The 15,150-nt window shown below is 43.1% G+C and overlaps 1 protein-coding gene across 2 annotated transcripts in view; it reads left to right on the top strand.

Moving 5' to 3' along the window:
* Positions 1–2,749: 2,749 nt before the first annotated feature.
* Positions 2,750–15,150, top strand: part of FMN2 (formin 2) — a 358,901-nt gene continuing 346,500 nt past the window's right edge. For both annotated transcript variants that reach the window (XM_062210677.1, XM_062210678.1), the window contains exon 1: positions 2,750–4,498. In XM_062210677.1, the coding sequence (XP_062066661.1) occupies positions 2,908–4,498 (1,591 nt within the window). In that variant the 5' untranslated portion in view covers positions 2,750–2,907. The remainder of the gene's footprint in view (positions 4,499–15,150) is intronic.

Below are 15,150 nucleotides of genomic sequence, written 5' to 3'. Positions count from 1 at the left end.
TTTTAAAAAAAATATAGAATGTATTAGAATGTATAAATATTATTTTAATTCATATATGTATTTAAGATGAAGGATGAAACTTGAACTTCCTTTAGAGCTAGAAAAACTTTGTGGTACATTCTGTATGCTTGAAGAAAGCAATATTTTGTTGTTGTTTTTTTCTGTTTTGTAAACATTGTATTTCCAAGTGATGCACTGATGATAAAATTAATGATGGTGGTAAAACTTGAAGGCTGGGACTGGTGTTGTGGTGTAGCAGGTTAAAATGCTGCCTACAATCCCTGTATCTCTAATGGGCACTGGTTCAAGTCCTGGCTGCTCCACTTCTGATGTAGCTCCCTATTAATGGCTTGGGAAAAGCACCAGAAGACTGCCCAAGAACTTGGGTCCCTGCCACCCATGTGGGAGACCCAGGTGGAGCTCCTGGCTTTTGGCTTCAGCCTGGCTTAGCTCTGGCCATTGTGGCCACTTGGAATAAAACAGTGGATGGAAGATCTCTCTCTTTGTCTCTCCCTTTCTCCTCTCTGTAACTCTGACTTTCATATAAATAACTAAATCTTAAAAAAAAAAAAAACTTGAAAACTACATAACTACATTTTTAGGAGACACACAATTACCCCCTATCAAACGAGGTCTTGGAATTGTGCCCTGATTATCAGAACAACGCTGGTAAGAGCAAGGATTATATATATATATATATATATATATATATGACTTTGGACAAATCTCTTAACCTCTTTGAGCCTTAGCCTTTTGCGTTAATTATTTTTGGAGGAACTACCTACATTTGATGTTCACACTTGTGACTTTCCAATCAACGTTTGCATGTGATAGAGCTTGGTCAAATGTGACCTGATGCACAAGTGCCATCTATTGTTTCCCATTCAAAGAAGGTGAAAAAAAAAAACCCAGCAGTCCTTTTTCTCCCTGCCTCTCTTTCTCCTCCCTCACTCCTTCCCTCCCTTCAACCTTTTGTCTTCTGAACTTCTGAAGTATGTCATAGAAACAAAAAAGTAGGGAAATAGTTTAAATCAAAGATGTTCTATTACAGAAGGGCAAAAAATAAAAGATCCAAAGTGCTTCAGCACTCAAAGGAGCAGAAATTTGTAATAACCCCAGGCAAACTGTGCCCTCTGGGGAGGCTGGATTCTAGGAGAGCAGTCTTGTCAAAGAGAAGAAACAAAGGCTTTTCAAGTACTCCGGAATTGCTTGGAGATTGGGATACTACCCTAGCAAAGTTATTAAAGTTGATTCTTGCAAACTATTTATTCCAAAAGGCCACCTAAGGACGACTGGCTACCTGCCCTAAGTTTCACTCATTTTTAAGGACGTAGTTTGTAAAAGGCTACTACTAATAATGGCTACATATGTTTTTATATCAATGACTTAGAGGAATAATTATCTTGATAGATGGTTAAGGATGGAGTTTTAAAATGTTGGTTCATAGGAAGCCCACACATTTGCTTGCCACATTTAAACTGTGTGTTATAATATGTAGTACTTTTCCCTCCTCTGGGTTTACTTTCAGGATATTAACAAATTGGATAGCTAGTCCATATTTTCAATGTCATTAACAAAGAATTTCTAACAGATACTTGTACCATTCATTGTGAATGCCACTTTAGTGTTTGTTTTCTGCTTGGAGTTTATTTAGATATCATTGTTGTTTTAAGCATACTTAAAAATAGGTAGCTCAATGTATTAGTTATTAAAATATGATGTTACTTACCATGAGGAAAAGTGTGTATGGAGACCAGCACCTTCAAAAACTTCATTATAGCAGGAAATGTGCTGGGAAACGTTTGCTTGGGAAAGTGGTGGCTTATAGAATAACATCTGATTTCATGTTTGTGCCAAGTGTGTTTTCTTTTCTTTTTTTTTCCTTTTTATAGTCAGCCACAATAGTGACACGTTTAATATTGATGAGTTTGACCTCCTGGGAGTTATAGTATATGCACCCTTTTTGAATACAAATGCTGTTTAATTTATATGGTAAACACCTAGAATTTTGGAGATTAGCATTTTAATCAAGTCTAGTCTCAGTATTTTCTGCCTCCTCAGCTCCTTTTTTTTTTTTCTTTTCTGTCAAAAAAAGTTTGATAAACAAATTTTGGAAATGACAGCCAGTGTCCTTTCCTGGAGAATCAAGGTCCCAGAGTGACTTGTGAAAGCTGCCGCCGTGAGTTGTAACCTGTCCTAAATCTCATGCTGGAGCAATTATCCAAGAAACAGAGCCATTCATTCAGCAAATAGTTATTGAAGAGCCATGCAGAAGCAGGCAGAGAGGGGGTGGCGTGGACATGTGTCTGGCCGTGACATTACAGCACCTGTAAACTAGAATATGGCTTCAGTTTTTCCTCGTGTAAAATTTTCTTTCCCCTTCTATTTTTGTGTAACTTTCCTCATGGCAGGCCCGGGAGCTTTGAAGTTCGGTGTGCATCGTGCAGCTGAGGACCTCTTTGCTCGCGGACAATGTATTCAATTCTCACGGTGGAGATTAAAGTCGCCGAGATACAAGAAACGTTTTTCGCGCCCCAGTTCAGCCTGGAGCCAAGCGGGGGCCTTGGGGGCGGCGGCTGCCGGCGGGGAGCCAGGCCCGGGCTGCGTCCCGCGCAGCCATTGGCGGGCGCCGCCGCGCGCTGCACTGAGCATGTTCGCGCCCCGCCGGCTCCGGGCCGCAGCCGCAGCCGCAGCCGCAGCGACGGCAGCCGCGGGAGCCGCCGCGCATTATGCAAAGCGGCGGCAGATGCGAGCGGGCCCAGCTGGTCGCACGTCAGCTTCTCCTCCCAGCAGCTCGCCCCGCTGCCTGACTCACCCAGGAGAGTCCCCCGGCCCGGACTCGGGGCTCAGGAGGGCCGGCATGGCCTGAGTGCGCGGGGCGCGGCGGCGCAGCGGCGGGATTGCACCATGGGGAACCAGGAGGGGAAGCTGAAGAGGAGCGCAGGTGATGCCGCGCACGAAGGCGGCGGCGGCGGCGGCGGCGGCGGCGGCGCCGAGGATGCTGCGGGGCCCAGGGATGTGGAGGCCACAAAGAAGGGCGGTGGGGGCAAGAAGGCGCTGGGCAAGCACGGCAAGGGAGGAGGGGGCGGCGGCGGGGAGCCCGGCAAGAAGAAGAGCAAGTCGGACTCCAGAGCCTCGGTGTTTTCCAACCTGCGGATCAGGAAGAACCTGTCCAAGGGGAAGGGTGCCGGCGGCTCCCGGGAGGATGTGCTGGACTCGCAGGCCCTGCAGACCGGGGAGCTGGACAGCGCTCACTCCCTGGTCCCCAAGACTCCAGACCTCAGCCTCTCGGCGGACGAGACGGGCCTCTCGGATACGGAGTGTGCGGACCCCTTTGAGGCGCCTCGGCCGGGGGGTCCTGGGCCTGCCGAGGCTGCAGTGGCGGTTGGAGCGGTTGCGGAGGATTTGGAACCCGCGGCGGGGGCGCAGGATGGACAAAGGACCAGTTCGGGCTCGGATACGGACATCTACAGCTTTCACTCGGCCACGGAGCAGGAGGATTTGCTCTCGGACATTCAGCAGGCGATCCGCCTCCAGCAGCAGCAGCAGCTCCAGCAGCTGCTCCAGGGCTCCGAGGCGTCTGCAGCGCCCCCCACTGAAGCCCGCCCTCAACCAGGGGCCTTCCTGGGCCTGGACCGGTTCCTGCTGGGGCCGAGCCCCGGGGCTGGGGAGGCCCCAGGTAGTCCGGACACAGAACAGGCGCTGTCCGCGCTCTCGGATCTGCCCGGGAGCTTGACCACGGAGCCCGCCTTGCCCGAGCAGCCACCGTCTCCAGGCGCCCCCTTCGCCTCGGAGGCGCTCAGCCTCCCGGAGGCCCAGCCCGCGGCCGCAGACTCGCCCTCATCCACGGCCTTCACGTTTCCTGAGGCTGGGCCGGGGGAGGGCGCAGCTGGAACCCCCGCGCGAGGGACTGGTGACACGGACGAGGAGGCCGAGGAGGAGGCTTTTGAGGATGCCCCCCGAGGCTCTCCAGCGGAAGACTGGGCCCCAGAGAGGGGAGAGGCCCGGCACAAGTTGGGGGTTGAGTCCGAGGAGCTGGCGCGAGAGCCTGGAGCCCCCGCAGCCTCCTCCCTGCCCGGCAGCCCCTCGCCCAGTCCGCGCTGCTTCAAGCCCTACCCGCTCATCACTCCCTGCTACATCAAGACCACCACCCGGCAGCTCAGCTCGCCCAATCACTCCCCATCTCAGTCCCCCAGCCAGAGCCCCAGGATCAAGAGGCGGCTGGAGTCCTCCCTGAGCCGGGGACCCAGAACTGCCCTGGCCTCGGCAGCCGCCCCGGCTAAGAAGCACCGGGCGGACGGCGGCCTCGTGGGCGGCCTCAGCCGTTCCGCGGACTGGACAGAGGAGGTGGGCACCCGCGCGCCGCGGGCAGGAGGCTCCGCGCACCTGCTGGAGCGCAGGGCAGCCACTGAAGGCGGTGGTAGGGTGTCCCCAGCGTTGGCCGCCAAAGCGTCTGGGTCGTCCGCGGCTGCAGAGGGCTTCCAGAACGTGTTCACAGGTGAGAGTGCCCTGCCACTGGCTCTGGGTGGCACATCGCCTGCCAATCAGGGCCTTCCCCTGCCTCCCGCCCTACCCGGGATCTAAAAGGTCGTGATCTGCTAGTGGCCTGTCTCTTCCCAGGGAATCTTTTCCTCCCAGCTCACCCCCTAGGTGAAATGGCTTTGATGCACCTGGTTTTCTGACAAGTTCTGAAAAGGAACCTCTTAGTTGTGCCTGTCCAAATCACCCCAAAGTGCTACTCTGCTCCTTTCACCTCCAACATACTTCATGCCAGGGAGAGAAATCATTCATTCATTCATTCATTCATTCATATTCTCTCTCTCTCTCCCCTTATTAGTTAAACCGCCATCCTGCACTTTGCTTCCTCATCCTCCCAAGCACTAGAAGGAACAAACTTGTTTATGGTCCTTTCACAAGTGTCCTTATTGGTAGCACAAACTGTTCCAGAACTGTCTAAAGGTGGTCTCTGACTGCTCTGGTTTCCATGTAGTCAGAGTTTATGTATCTATGCAATATGTGGTTTCTATCCTGCAGCCGTCAGGTGCTGTGAAGTGGTCATTCCTATTTGCTGATATAAGCCAATACTATTAGAAAATTAGTTAACGACAGAATGATTAGGGGTGATTTCCTTTGGTTTCATGGTCCAGGCAGGACAGACTGTAGCCTGGAAAAAAAGAGGAGCCGGCCAAGCCCACATCTGGTGGAACAGATACCTCTCCTGCTTGGCATTTGTTATAGACTCACACCCAGGGCTACAGAAAGCACAGGGAAAGGGTCAGTTTATGTGCTAATTGATAAGAAGCAGGGTGGGTTTATCCATTCTTCTAAGTGTAATTACAGCTTCCCAGGTCTTACCTTTAGAGTCCATAGGTACAGGGCTGGTTTCATGTTGACTTAATCTCTACTCTTAGTTATGAAATGAAACCAAGAGTGTTAGAATTCAATGACTAGGAGAAATATGAATGTTATTTGAATGTTGATAGATTTGTGATAAATTTGTGAATATAAAATTTTCAGATGCAACTTGAAAATGTTAAAATCTAATAAATAGGTATTGATAAAATATTAGATGACATTTCTCAGTGAGGACAACTATTCTTATTTGACTAAATGCTGTTAATTTTGTGGTAACTACTTTTATTGACTGCATTTTTATTTTTATGAGTTATCTTTTCCATTTATAAAATGTTACACTTAATATTAACCTCTATATTCATTTTACATGCTCTTTTTTTCACTTCCTTTCACCTCTTGTCTTTATTGTATAGTTTGTAGCTTTATCTCCACTAGATATATTATTTAAAAAACCCAGAAAGCAAAGCAACACAAATTTAAAGCATTTTTAAATGGAAGAACAGAAAGTGTTTGAGGTAATTTTTGTGAATTTAATATTAGTGATAACTCATGTATTTTTTCCCTTAGCTAGGGATATAATCATTCATTAATTGTTTTAAAGAATAATTCACCATGATTGAGATGATCAATCATTAGCATTAATGATTACTCTCTGTAGTAACATACAACTTTTAAAATGTATTCATTTAGTTTATTTAGCAAATGCACACACACACATATACTCATATGCATATATTCACATCTGCATATACATATGCATATGTACATATATCCTAGGCAGCCATATTGTGTTAGGGAACATGCTATATTGTATGTGATACACAGTTCATTAATCATAGTTCTGCCTTCCCAAAGCTCATTGGCAAAGGGAAGAAAAGACATGAACTAAGAACAGTGCATGGGAATATATTTATATAGATGTGCAAGATGTACTAGGAACATCAAGGATGCATTAACATTTCTCCATGTCAGGGGAAGAGGACTTGCCTGGATGATTGAACAGAGTCCTGAAAGGGCCTAGGATCCTAAAGAACTTGACGTTTTGTTTTCTTTATTAAAAAAAAAAAAAGTGTGTTCCTGAAACTTTTGAAATCTGGGACTCTGGAAGGAGTCCTGTTCAAGAATCTCCTCTTTATTGACCTCTTAAGGCAGCCTGCTTTTACTGTAGAGGAAAATTGCCCAGTTAATTGTTTTAATATGGGTATCACCTACTTTGTATTTGATGATTAGATAAAAATGGTTAGTGACCAGCAGATATCTTTTTGTTTTTTAGGATTTATTTATTTATTTGAAAGGCAGAGTTACAAGGCAGAGAGAGAGAGAGAGAGAGAGAGAGAGAGACTCCTTCTTCCGCTGGTTCACTCCCCACATGGCTGCAATAGCCAGGGCTGGGCCAGGCTGGAGCCAGGAGCTTCATCTGGGTCTCCCACATGGGTGCAGGGACCCAAGTATTTGGGCCATCCTCTACTATTTTCCTAGGTACAGTAGCAGGGAGCTGGATCTGAAGTGGACAGCAGGGACTTGAATTGGCGCCCACATGGGATACAGGCACCGCAGGCAGCGGCTTTAGCCACTGTGCCACAGCGCTGGCCCCAGCAGATACCTTTTTTAGTAGCAGTTTTCATTTTTTTTAAAGATTTTATTTATTTGAGAGGTAGAGTCACAGAGAGAGCGAAGGAGAGACAGAGAAACGTCTTCCACCCGCTGGTTCACTCCTCAAATGGCTGCAGCAGCCAGATCTGAGCCAGGAGCCAGGAGCCAGGAGCCAGGAACTTCTTCCAGTCTCCCACACTGGTGCAGGGGCCCAAGCACAAGCACTTGGATCATCTTCCACTGTTTTCCCAGGCCAGAAACATAGAGCTGGATCGGAAGAGGAGCAGTGGGGACTTGAACTGGTGTTCATTTGGGATGCTGAGGCCACAGGCATAGGCATAGCAGCTTAGCAGCGCCAGCCCCACAGCTTGCATATGTTAACTTGCCCATAAAACGACGTTCAGAAGAGAAGAATCCATAGGTTTAACCTAATTTTGTAACTGGTGAAGAAATGAAGGTAGAGAAAGAGGAGAAAGAACTTTCTCAAGGTCACGTGTGATTCATTCAGAAGCGGAGCCAGAAATAGAAGCTGAGCCTACTGATTCCTCCTCTGAATGTCTTATTACTCATGTTTGGATGCTCAATGGTGTAAGACACTGACTTAAGGAAAAGCTATTTTTAAGAGTTAAAGCCTTCACTTAAAAGATTTTCCAGCTTCTGTTTTTCATAGGTTACTGCTTTAATGGTTGAACATCTGGCTCTCCTTGGGTTGGATAAGGCAGATTTTCCCCAGGAGCTCTCATAGAAGCTCTTCTTGTGGTGGTAGAGTGACTCCAGGTAGACAAAGGTCCCAGTTTCTCAGTTGTTAACTTTTTTCTTCTCATCTGCTGCCACATTTGCTTGTTTGTTTGTTTGTTTGTTTTTTACCATGCTTTGCAATTAACGTCATGGGTGTCTTGGAAATTACAGGAGGCTTGGGGAGTCCTCTCACTGGCCTTCGGGAAATTGTGTTTGACCTTCATCTTGCATGTATTTGGATCAGTTCATTGCCAGCTGCCTTTGTTGAAGCGGGTGATCATTATATCTATAAGCATCTTTTCTTTTTACACTTTAGAATGAGGGTTGCCAGCTCTGCAGGAAGGAACAGATGTTTCTGTGCTTTTTACTGCTTCCAAGTGGCAGGGAGAAAATTCAAGTGAAAAGTGATTTCTATGGCATATGTTTGTGTCTCTTTGGTAGATATAAAAACATTTTGAAATGAAGGAGACCAAAACTTTATCTTGTTCTAGTCATTAAGAAACTGGTGATGTTTTAGGCCGTTGCATTTAAGTGTTTTAGAGTTAATGTGTTTGAAATACATCTTCTACAATGTTCAGTAGAAAAATTCCTTCTGAAATCTGAGAGGTTCCTTTACCCATTATGCGAACAGAAGCTTGATACAGAGTTTTGCAATTAAAGTTTAGACTTCCAACGTATTAAATTTGTGATGCTAAGTCTTCTTTCCAAAGTCTATTATCTGCTTTTCTCTCTCTTTTTTTAAATGCATGGAATGAAAATTTAACGTGTTTTGAAGGTCTTAATGTTGTCTTTGAGTGCATCATTTTTCCATTTCATGAAAACATCAGTGATGCCCCTCCATAAGTATTGAAGTGTGCGGCCTGGTGATCTCAGTCGATTTCTGAGTTTTTATGTCTATATAATTTTGTGTTTGGCTCTTTGCTTTTAGTCATTTATTCTTTGAGCTATCTGTAGTTCCTCTCCTGCCCCAATTCCATATAATTAGATTTTTCTGATCAATTTGTTGTTGGCTTTTAAATCCCATAATTATGATTCTAGCTATATTTATTGCATTTTTACTAAATTCTAGGCTGTATGTTGGTAACTACATAATTATCTCTAATCCTCACAATAGTCTTAATATATAGCTGTTTATCCTCATTTCCCAATGTATAAAGCAAGGTTCAGACAAGTGAATTGACTAAGGCCATTAGGGAAATAAGTGGCTGATCCATGATGTATCCTTAGAATAACCAAGTCTGTTATTTATGTGTATGAAGTAAAACTGAATGTGAGCTTTTAGAGGATGAGTTCATTCAACAAAATGGTTAGTCTTTAGAACTTTGTTTGTGAGAGTCTCAATGTGGCCTTTCTAAAACTTGTCTGGGTTTTTGTATCAATAGAGAAAGCAGATATTTTCTCATAAGCCTTGTTGAATTGTTATACTTCATTTTTATTAATTAATTTAGGAGACAGATAAAAGAGACAGGTAAACACATGGAGAGAACTCCTGTTTTCTGGGTTACTCCCAAAATGGCTGCAATAGCCAGGTTGGAGCCAGGAGCCAGGAAGCCAGTCCAGGTTTCCAACTTGGGTGGCAGGTACCTAACTACTTGAGCCATCACCTGATGCATTCTAGCTTCTGTTTTAGCAGGGAGCTGGAATTGGGAGACTAGTTGGGGCTCAAACCCACATAGTACAATCTATGTTGTCCCAACCTACTATTTTCATTGCTAGACCAAATGCCTGTCCCTGAATATTTTAAGGTCAGGAGCATTTTGATTTCTAGTAGTAGCCCTTAATAGAATAATAGTTTCCAGTTAATGTCCAATAAATGAATGAGTCAACCCTGATGCACTTAATGTCTATAAGAGAAAAGGATTGATAGGGATGCTTTTATTTTCCCTAAATACTACCTCACCGGGTTCTACATTTTTAGGTTGAATTTGGCAGTATAAACTGGGATTGGGAATTCTGGTTTTTTTGTTTTTGGTTTTTAAGATTTATTTATTTATTTGAAAGAGTTACACAGAGAGAGGAGAGGCAGGGAGACAGAGAGAGACAGAGAGAGAGAGAGAGAGGTCTTCCATCCAATGGTTCACTCTCCAAATGGCTGCAATGGCCGGAGCTGCACCGATCTGAAGCCAGGAGCCAGGAGCTTCTTCCAGGTCTCCCATGTGGGTGCAGGCGTCCAAGGACCTGGGCCATCTTCTACTGCTTTCCCAGGGCATAGCAGAGAGCTGGATCAGAAGTGGAGCAGCCTGGTCTGGAACCTGCGCCCATATGGGATGCTGGTGCTTCAGGCCAGGGTGTTAACCTGCTACACTACAGCACAGGCCCCCAGGAATTCTGTTTTTTAATCATTTTAAAGGTCTTAATGTTGTCTTCAAGAACATCATTTTGGTCTGAAACATTCTTTCTCCTTGCTTCTTTAGATCTGTGGCTTGGTTTGGAGTCCAGTACCGCAGTTTAGTGATAAGTTTAATGGCTGCTTTATGAGCTGAGAACTGGCCTAGTTTTAAGTGCATTTAAACATTTGGTTATAAGCCATGGGTATTCAAAATGGAACAGGTGCTTTTAGTGCTTTTCCTTCTAATTCTATTAAAAGTGCTGAAAATATACAGATGGAAAATGATAGCAGTAGTTATTCTAACTACTATTATTCTAAGTATTTTTGCATCTTAGTTTTGCTGCTTAGCCAAAGGACTTTCAAGTAATTTTTCCTCATATTTATGAAAGTAGAGGAATAATTTCAAATGAATAATATTAAGATCCGATGAAACAGTGACTACAAAGCCCTCATAAATCTGTTTGGTATATAAAAGGCACTCAGTTGGTACTGATTGTTTTGTAAGCTGATTTATTACCTTAATAAACTTCATTGTTCAAAGCAGTCAGAGCTAAATTTGTTAGAAGAAAATAAAATGACTCTAAAATTGTATACAAAACTTGGCAGGATAGGAATTGACTAGATACTAGTTGAAAATTTCTATTTCTTGTCATTAGTGGATGTTTATACAAATTGTGTATTTTCAAATATGTATCCTGTTTCCTTTTTCTTTCATTTTTGGCTTTAAAAGTAAACATATTTGTGTTTATAGTTTAATTTTCTTGGAGGTTTGTCTAAGAAAGCACATGATGTGCTTTGACACATGATGGCTATGACATTAGGGGTGGGTGCTGGTTTGTAAAGCAGAGGTGGGGAAGAGGAAGAAGCAGCTGCCTGGCACCGTGCCCTCCCCATGTAGTGAGTCCACTTCTTCTATATATTCTATACAGCATCTGTCTACAAAGGCCTGACTCTGCAGCTTTGTTCTTCATTGATTTCCTTTATAAACTTTCTACTTTAGAGACACTAATCTTTGTGCTGTTCTATGAGCATGCATTTCATTTTCCAGATTTTGTGTGTCTTACCATTTTACTCTCGTGGAACACAGAAAGCTGAAAAGAGTTGATGGAATTAACATTTCCTCTCTGTTTCTTGAATAGCAAGACCTAATCGGCTGTCATCTCAGGGTCTCTGTACATGAGGTCTGTATGATACTACATGTGCTTCTTAAATTTAGAAATTCTTTTTTTTTCTGCCTTTTTCTCCCCCCTCCCTGTTTGTCTGATTGCCTCTGTCTCATCTACTCTTCCATCAACCCATTCACAAATATCTGTTCTGTCCCTTGTTGTGTGTAGTCAATGGAATAGTAGTGAATATATTGAGGTCTTGATGAATACTTGTTCAACAATTTTTGGGAGGAGTGATACAAGCAGATTGGTGATCCAGGCTTCCTTTGTGCAACTAGAAGTAGTTGAATTTAAGCTGGAAAGTTGTGAGCTTTGATGGGTGGCTAAAATCAATGATTGTCATTGAGGTGTGGTTCAATCAGTGGTGAAGGTAAAATGCTACTTGGAAAGAACTTGTGTTGAGAGAATATCTATTTGTGTTCTGTAGGTTAATTTAAAAAGTAATGTTATTGGGGCCAGGGCTGTGGCGTAGCAGGTAAAGCCGCCTCCTGCAGTGCCAGCATCCCATATGGGTGCCAGTTCGAGTCCTGTCTGCTCCACTTCCAATCCAGCTCTCTGCTATGGCCTGGGAAAGCAGTAGAAGATGGCCCAAGTCCTTGGGGCCCTGCACTCACATGGGAAACCTGGAAGAATCTTTTGATCCAAGTTCCTGGGTTGGGATCAGTGCAGCTCCAGCCATTGAGGCCAATTGGAGAGTGAACCAGCAGATGGAAGACCTCTCTCTCTCTCTCTCTCTCTCTCTCTCTGCCTCTGCTTCTTTTCTCTGTGTAACTCTGTCTTTCAAATAAATCAATAAATCTGTTTCTTAAACGTTATGGTATTGCAATGACTCTGAGTTTGTAATGAAGGAATACAGAAAATTTTCCTCCTCTGTTCATTCCTGCTTTAGTATTGTAAGTAATAATCTGATGTTAATGAAATTTCGTATTCAGGGACCATTAGGAAGAAAGAAATAAGTACTGCCTGTGACTTGAGAGTTATTGGTTATAATTTTAGTGATTGTGAGAACTTACAAGGCTTTTTATATTAAAAATATAAACATGCAAAACATGATTTCTACTCAGTTTGGAATGGTAGTTAGTAATACAAGATACTCATTAGCATCTAGATTATAAGAACAAATAGTAAGTTACTAGATGCTCTAAGAATATGCAAACCACACTAGAGAGTCATTGTCCTTTGACACCTGCTACACTATGGATGAAAGAGAGGAAAAATTTATGACTGCCTCCTTTACAAAGTTGTGCTTGGAAGTGTTGTTTGGGTAGGAAAATTACTGCCACTCCTGTGTGGTCCATTCAGGCTCCAGTGTGCTATGGGTGCACTGGAAACTTTGTATCTGTTATACCAGAGGTGCAATGGACTGAAAATAGTGCCTTTATTTTTAGCAGGAATGGAATTAATTTCTTGAGAAATCAAGACTTTATTGTGTTTTAAAATTATGCTTAACAATGCTCAGACACTACTCTTTGGGTCTCTTTTTGTCCACCACATAGAAAGGTTCTTTGTGTTAGTACTGGGTGATGCAGTGAATATGTATGCAAAGAAATTCTGTGTCATTTACATGCTTGCTTTAGGTGTTTAGAAAGGGAGAGGATATTGATCAGAAAGCCAGTAATAGACTTATGGCAAGAGGGCAGGCTGAGAGTTCTTTTCAATAAATTTCCTTTCCCAGGTTTGCCAAAGATATCCTATAATACATGGGGCAATAACTTCTCACCTCTTCTTAATATCCTGGTTTTCCAGCTTACAAAAATGAATGTGATCTTTTCTGAGAAGCTGCTTCCTCCAAGTTGCTCCCTTTTATTCCTAAAAAGAATGGCTGTAGCTGGCACCTTTTCTGCCTGGTAGTGATATTCTGTATATTTGGAGCTTGCCATTATTGTTAGAGCTGAGAAAAATCCCTCTACTGCAGAATCCATTTATCCCATGGGGTGACAATACTTTGGTGTCAATAATAGTTGTTAAGAGTTTTACCTTGAGAGTTTTGATCAGTTTTGGATTCAGGCTTACAATTTTGAATCAACTCTCATCCACTGTGAATGTGGGACCTTGGGCTTTTGAACACTGAGGCAGTAATTGTGAATGGTGGTTTATCCTGTTTTGAGAAGATATATGAAAGGTAAAGGTATGCTGTTTAGTATATGACCCGAAGAATTCAAATCTATGGAGTTTTTCTAAATATGGGCCAAAGCAAATCCTTTCGGATTCATTATCTGCAATGTAAGTTATCTCCTATTCTTGGGTAGATTGTAGGATTTGCATTTTTCCTTATAGTTCAACCTGTTCAATAAAAGCAGTACCATTACTTTTTTCACTCTGATTAGTTCAACATTTAGGTGTGTTCTCTTTTTTCTTTACTATTAGATTGCATACCTAAATACATTTTTGAAGTCTGTGTTATATCATTTATAAGTTTGCATTGACATTAAACATTTCTTAGAAACTAGAAGGATAAAAGGTTTTGAGAGTTCCTAGGTTTTTAATTTTTTAATAGTTCATTTAAGCCCACTGTGAAGCAAATGGGCTAGAATAGAATTATTTTGGGATCCCAAATAAATGTGAGAGAATACTCTGGAGAGTATGTAAAGCATGAGCTGCTTCATTCTATAGACACAAGTATTATCTTGTGATAATAATAAGAATAATCTTTTGCAACTCACCTGTTAACCTCTAAACTTGTAGACAGTTGGCCCATTTTTCTTGTAGTGCATGCAATACTTGCTTCTTTGGAGAGCTTGAGTTTTGTGGGCTCTCTGGGAGGTGTTAGTGTTTTGCAGTTAACAAGATGTTCAACCACAGCTGATTATATCTTACTGCCCTTGCAGTGCTATTTTAGTTAAATGGCTTTGAGGATGTAAAATGTTTGAACAGTATCCTGGCAGTTTATTTCAGGATATAGGGTTTGATCTTCCTGTACTGTATTTTCAGAAAAACCCAGAAGTGGGTTGACTCTGTTGGAGCCAGCATTTCAGGTTAGGATAGAGGCTTGAATGAGAACTGCACTGATATAGTTGGAGAGATGTTTAGGCTGAAAATTCATTACAGATTTACTTATTTATTTATTTGAGAAGCAGAATTATAGACAGAGAGCAGGAGAGACAAGACAGAGACAGAGAGAGAGAGAGAGAGAGAGAGAGAGAGAGAGAATCTTCCACCTGCTGGTTCACTCTATCTATAATGGCCACAGTGGCCCGGAGCTGGGCCGATCTGAATACAGGAGCCAGAAGCTAAAGAGTGTAGGTGTTGGTGTAAGGACCCAGGGACCTTTCTTCTACTGCTTTCTCAGTAGGGAGCTGGATTGGAAGTAGAGCAGCTGGGACTGGAACTGGAGCTGCAGGCTGAGGCTTAACCTACCTAAGCCACAGCCCCAGACCCTGGGCTGAAAATTGATATGACTGAGAAAGTGATCCTAGATTTGTGGGATCTCTGACTTGGATTGTTTCTCTAAGGAGGCTCATTTGACTCTTAAATTCATAGACCATTTTTGTTATCTTCTGCTGCTTTGGAATAATAAAAGCTCGGTATGTGGCAATAGGATAGGCTTTAACCTAACTCCTAGCATTGAGCCCCCATTTTCCTTTTGTAGATATCTTCTTGGCTGTTAGCAACATCAGTTACTAATAGACTGCCACAACTACTCCCTGTATCTCTTCTGGGCATCAGACACAACTGGCTTAGACTTCTCAAGTATGGGAGATTCACTGTGTCTAAACTTACTTTCCCCAGCTTTTACACATCCTCTTTCTGGGTCTTCCAATCTAAGCTGCCTTCCCTGTCATATTTCTTGATTTCTCTATCCTCATTGTTCACACCCAATGAGTCTTTTATTTTCTTCATTCTTTATTAAATATCTGTTTTTAACATATCTTCTAATTTCTTTTTTAAAGAAATTGAGTTAGTCAATGACTTAAATTTTTTGATTAATTTACATAATTTATTTGAAGGATAGAGAGAGACAGAGAGAGA

Source organism: Lepus europaeus, chromosome 14 (genome assembly GCF_033115175.1).
Source record: "Lepus europaeus isolate LE1 chromosome 14, mLepTim1.pri, whole genome shotgun sequence".
Classification (NCBI taxonomy): Eukaryota; Metazoa; Chordata; class Mammalia; order Lagomorpha; family Leporidae; genus Lepus; species Lepus europaeus.
Note: the sequence above shows the minus strand (reverse complement) of the source record. Positions and strands in the feature narration are given on the sequence as shown.